Source organism: Vigna angularis, chromosome 5, assembly GCF_016808095.1.
Source record: "Vigna angularis cultivar LongXiaoDou No.4 chromosome 5, ASM1680809v1, whole genome shotgun sequence".
In the NCBI taxonomy this organism is placed as follows: domain Eukaryota; kingdom Viridiplantae; phylum Streptophyta; class Magnoliopsida; order Fabales; family Fabaceae; genus Vigna; species Vigna angularis.
The window spans coordinates 34,811,678-34,816,836 of record NC_068974.1 but is presented as its reverse complement, the minus strand read 5'-3'; the positions used below and the strand labels follow the sequence as shown (position 1 = coordinate 34,816,836).

Below are 5,159 nucleotides of genomic sequence, written 5' to 3'. Positions count from 1 at the left end.
TCTTTCTTTCTATTTCTTATTTTTGTCGTTTGGATTCGTCCACGAAAAACGGAGTTACACTCATTGTTTGGATGTATATTCCACCGACCATTTTCTGAAAAAGATAAATGATTTTATATAAATATATTTATTTATTTAACATCCCAAAGAAGTGACCAAGAGCCACGGACTTTCAAAATAAGCGAGGCTATTTCAGTCATTTAATTATTGAACACACACGTTTCGAACACCCACAGCGAGTACTCTTTCCCTCACGCGCTCGCAAATGTTATTGTCAAAATATTATGAGACTCCATAATTAACGAAAAGAAAAGAAAAAAAGAAAAAACACATCTTTCGTTTTATTTCATGCTTACAACACAGACTGCATTTATAAATACAACTCAAGCTTCCATTACTGTCATAACTCTATTTTCCGAGCTTAAGAAAGGAACAGAAGAAGATAAGAAGAAAGTAAGAAAGAAGAAGAAGAAGATTGTAAGATGAGAACAAGCAACCACCTGATCGGTGTGCTAAACTTCCTAACGTTTCTGTTGTCGGTTCCGATCCTAGGTGGTGGGATATGGCTGAGCAGCAGAGCGAACAACACGGACTGTCTGAAGTTCCTGCAGTGGCCGTTGATCATAATCGGAGTGAGCATCATGGTGGTGTCGCTGGCGGGTTTCGCCGGCGCGTGTTACCGGAACACGTTTCTGATGCGGCTGTACCTGGTGGTGATGTTCGTGGTGATTGCGGTGCTGATCGGCTTCATCATATTCGCGTACGTGGTGACGGACAAAGGGTCGGGTCGGAGGGTGATGAACCGGGCGTATTTGGAGTACAACTTGGAGGACTATTCAGGGTGGTTGGAGGAGCGCGTGGCGAGTGATAGCTACTGGGGGAAGATAGGTTCGTGCATTAGGGATTCCAGAGTGTGTGCGAAGATGGGGAGAACCATTAATGGAGTTCCTGAAACTGCTGAAATGTTCTACGTTAGACACCTCACACCTATTCAGGTATATGCATTAATCTCTCTTCACTCATTTTCTTTCTTTTTTCTTCTTTTCTGTTTCTGTTTCTTCAATAATCTGGACCAATCTCTGAATTGATTTTTTATACTATTTCTTCCATCGTTTTTTCAACTGAAAAAAACTCTGAAATAGGAGATTGTTATTTGTTTTTTGAATTTTGAAACACATAAGATAGGGCACCCTATAGTTTGTTGACTGATTTGAAACGGTTGTTGGAGCAGGAATTGCAGTTATTTACTTTTTGATTGGTTGTTGGCAGTTCAACTTTTTCTGTAATTGATTAAAAGAAAACAATCAACGTTAAAAATAATATAAAAAAATGTGTTATATTATGGATGTTGTAAGAAATGATTTATAGAGTAATTAACGTTAAAGTTTATAAAAAATATATTTTCTTTTTGAGGAAAGGTTTTTGTTCAGTGGTTCCAAAGAAAGTATGGGTGAAACAAAGTTGAAGGAAAGGAAGAGCATGTATTAAATGAGTAGATCTTAAATCTCTCTGCAAGAAACCCTGCGGCATGTGGGGTGATGGGTTTTCATTTGTCAATTCCGGAAGTTATGGTTCTCTGTCTAATTCATTGAACCCTAAACAAATGGAAATAAATAAAATGAAAATACCTATTATGCATATACTTTATTTTCCTGTTTCTAATCATATGTTTTATAAAACTCTTTTTTCTTTAGCTATAGAAATGATTGTTTTAGATGTTTATAAAACATTTTTTTTTTATAAAACAGGAAAGAAAATATAGCATCAGTAACTATAGTGTATTGTGATAATTGATGTACTTTGTTATGGAAAGGGGTGGCATCACTACTAGATACCAAATGGGTCATGGTCACATATTTGGCTTTGGTCTTTACATAATTGTGTATACACATCATATGAAAGAGTGATCATGTTAGATAACATGCCATGAAGGGATTTTTCTTATGCAGACTATTGAACAGGTTTGTTAGTAATGACAGATAGACAATGATGTGTCATGGTAGGACCATTTTTGGGGGTGCCCATGTTGCTGATAAGTAATAGATTATGGTACTGAACGACATTCATTAAACATAATCATGGTACCAAAGAATTATAGTTTGTTATAATTGCTTAATTTTGAATCATTATATCATTTACCACGAAATAATACAGTTCTTAACTAGTGAGGGGCTTAATGATATTATCTCTTTCAGCATTGTTTTTGTCCATATTCCTAACCTTTTTCTTTCTTGATAATTAAGCATTGCATAATGAGTTAGAATTATTGACTTCTTATGCGTTTCTGTTTAGGCTTTATTTACACCTGTATACTTTTTTTGGCTGGGCCAAGCATGATGTATACATATAACCTAACTACCTGTCGCTTTCTCCTTTCTACAAGCTCCCCCAAATGTTCTAGGATACGTTTTAAACTTTGAAGATGATTTTATCTTTTAGGTTCTTTGTTGTTTCCATGTGTAGTACATGTATTAAGAATCTTGAGGTGACAAAATTGTGGAAGATGCTACAAGGCCATACTTTTTATACACATTATCATTCAATAATGGAATTTGTACAATGTGTTTTAGATGTTAAATTGCTTAACTATAGCTATCTATAGTTGATACTATGTTGTTCAACATTATTGGTAAAGATCTGTAGATAATGGCTACTTCTTACTTATACTGTCTATTTAAAATAATAATATTTTAACAAATTTTTTTATACTAGTTTTTATTACTTTTTACTTTTGTTTTTAAAAGTATAAAAATTTACTCTTTGATGATTATTTTATTCTCACACTGTTACGTGTCATCATCTACCATTATTCATAGTTTTATGATTTATTAAGGTTTTGACTTCAGAGTGTTGATTTCTTATGTTGTACTGGCTGATTTTTTGATCTTTTAGAATATCTTGACGGTTTCCTTATCTAAATTATGATTCGTGTGTTTAGGATTCGTGTGTTGCTCCAATTGGTAGATGAGACACACACTGACAATTTTGTTCTCAGCATGTTGTAATCCATGTCTCTAGAGAAAGTAACTTTTTAGTGCATGCTCATGCCATAAGATTTTTCTGGGGGAAAGAAAAAGGGTAATTAAACAATAACTGCCACGCGGCACAAACGATAAAGACAAACACAAAATCTCTTCTTTTTTAAAACACAAAATATTCATGCAACTGTTTTCACAAACTCAGCACAGGACAGCAGGTGGGGTGGTAGTTTCAAGGTTCTGTTTGTTGAAAGCAGTCCTGGTTAAATAAAGGAAGATTATCATATTTTTTTTACTAAAATACACTTTTGATTTTTTATTTTTATTTAATTAAATTTTTCACAGTTTAAGATTTTTTTTACTGAGTCTCTAAAGGGTTAGATCATGTTTGTCTTTATGTCTGTCAGGAAATCATACAGAATTTGATAGCATGTCATGAATAGTAATGGTTTCATTAGAAGAGTAGTGATACAAAACCAGAAGAGAAATAAATTTGTTTGAGTTCTATGCACTTTTTCATTTTATTTTTAGTTATTTTTCTTATCTCACATTTTTCGTATTTTTTAAAATTAAATATCTTAATTTCTACTTCATTTCCACTTATTTTTATCCATTTTTTAAATTCCATTTACCCTTTTTCTTTGTACCTAACAGACCAAAAGTACGACTAATTATGAGAGAGTCTTTTGGGTCAGCCAAAATTATCAAGAACTGTATAAAAGAACTGACCAAAATACCAATAATGCAGACACTTTAAGATACTACTTTGAAATTTGTTCAACTTAAAAGTTCAAAATTAATCAAATAATTGATAAGAGACTGGAAATGTATGTATAAGTTCATGGTGATGCGTTGAAAGGGAGACATTATTTAAAACCAAATAAGAATAATATATAATTCAAATGACTCAAAAATGTATTGACTGTTTTAATTAAAAATAGTGTTTTGATTTTTATATGAATTTATTGACGACTTATTGATGTTAAATATTCTGAATTGTTTCTGTTTGTATCATACCTAATACTTTTACGTTGATTAGGAATCTGATATATATGTTTTTATCATACCTAATACTTCTATCTTGTTTAAGAATGGAAATATAAGACAATTTAAATATTTTTTATTTTATTTTATTTTTTAAAGTATTTCGGATTTATGGTAATTAATCATAACAATGTCATTTGACATATTTGAGATCCGAACAATTATTTTTAAATTTTTTGTTTGATTCAAACCAAAATGACCTTAATATTTTGTTGTTAAACCTATATGTCATGCAGTAGAATGAAGTAATGTTCTGTTTTGTGTGTTACAGTCTGGTTGCTGCAAGCCCCCCGCAGAATGTGGTTATGTGTATCAGAATGAGACTGTGTGGAACCTAGGATCAGGATTGATGGGAGCCAATGCAGATTGCACAAGGTGGAGCAATGATCAAGAACAACTTTGCTATGCCTGTAATTCCTGCAAGGCTGGTGTGCTGGCAAGTCTGAAGAAGAGTTGGAGGAAGGTCTCAGTGATCAACATTGTTGTTATGATCCTCCTTGTCATTGTTTACATAGTTGCTTATGCAGCATATAGGAACAACAAGAGGATGGATAATGATGAACCCTATGGTGAAGCCAGGATGACAAAGTCACAACCTAGTGCCTTTCATCTTTAGTGCCATGCCAAACATGTCTTAGGATTTTGAGCCTTTTTTTTCCTTTGTAACTAGGATGTTCTAATGGTTTTGTCTCAAACATGAATTTGGTTTTCATCTTCCAAGAATGAGTATTTAATTATTATATATTTGCTTGGTAACTTCACATTTTTTAATGTTGGAATTAGTATGGATGGATTTGTAAGGATAGAGAAAATATTTTAGACTTTATTGGAAAATGAAATAATGGAGAAAATTAAAGAAAATTAAGTTAAGAATCAGAATGATTTAAATTTGATGAAATAAATATATACAAAATTGATTAATATATGATTGATTTGAAAGAATATAAATCAGTAAACTTTCCCGTGGTAAGATATTGTACTTTCGAAACCACACTCTTATGGATTTGGTTCTAGTATCATTTTAAAAAGTCTTTTAATATATTATATATATAAATCTATGTAAATATTTGAGGTAAAACTTTTGTTTGTATTCTAACCGTTATCAAATAAAACTTTAAGTTTAGTTTAAGGCACCTA

General features: G+C 32.2%; 1 protein-coding gene across 1 annotated transcript; it reads left to right on the top strand.

Annotated features, from left to right (window-relative positions):
- The first annotated feature begins 341 nt into the window (after positions 1-341).
- LOC108338848 (tetraspanin-3) lies at positions 342-4,764 on the top strand. The gene is made up of 2 exons (XM_017575893.2): positions 342-995; positions 4,294-4,764. Exons 1-2 carry the CDS (start codon positions 483-485, stop codon positions 4,636-4,638), a joined length of 858 nt encoding a protein of 285 aa, XP_017431382.1. The 5' UTR covers positions 342-482; the 3' UTR covers positions 4,639-4,764.
- Positions 4,765-5,159: the final 395 nt, after the last annotated feature.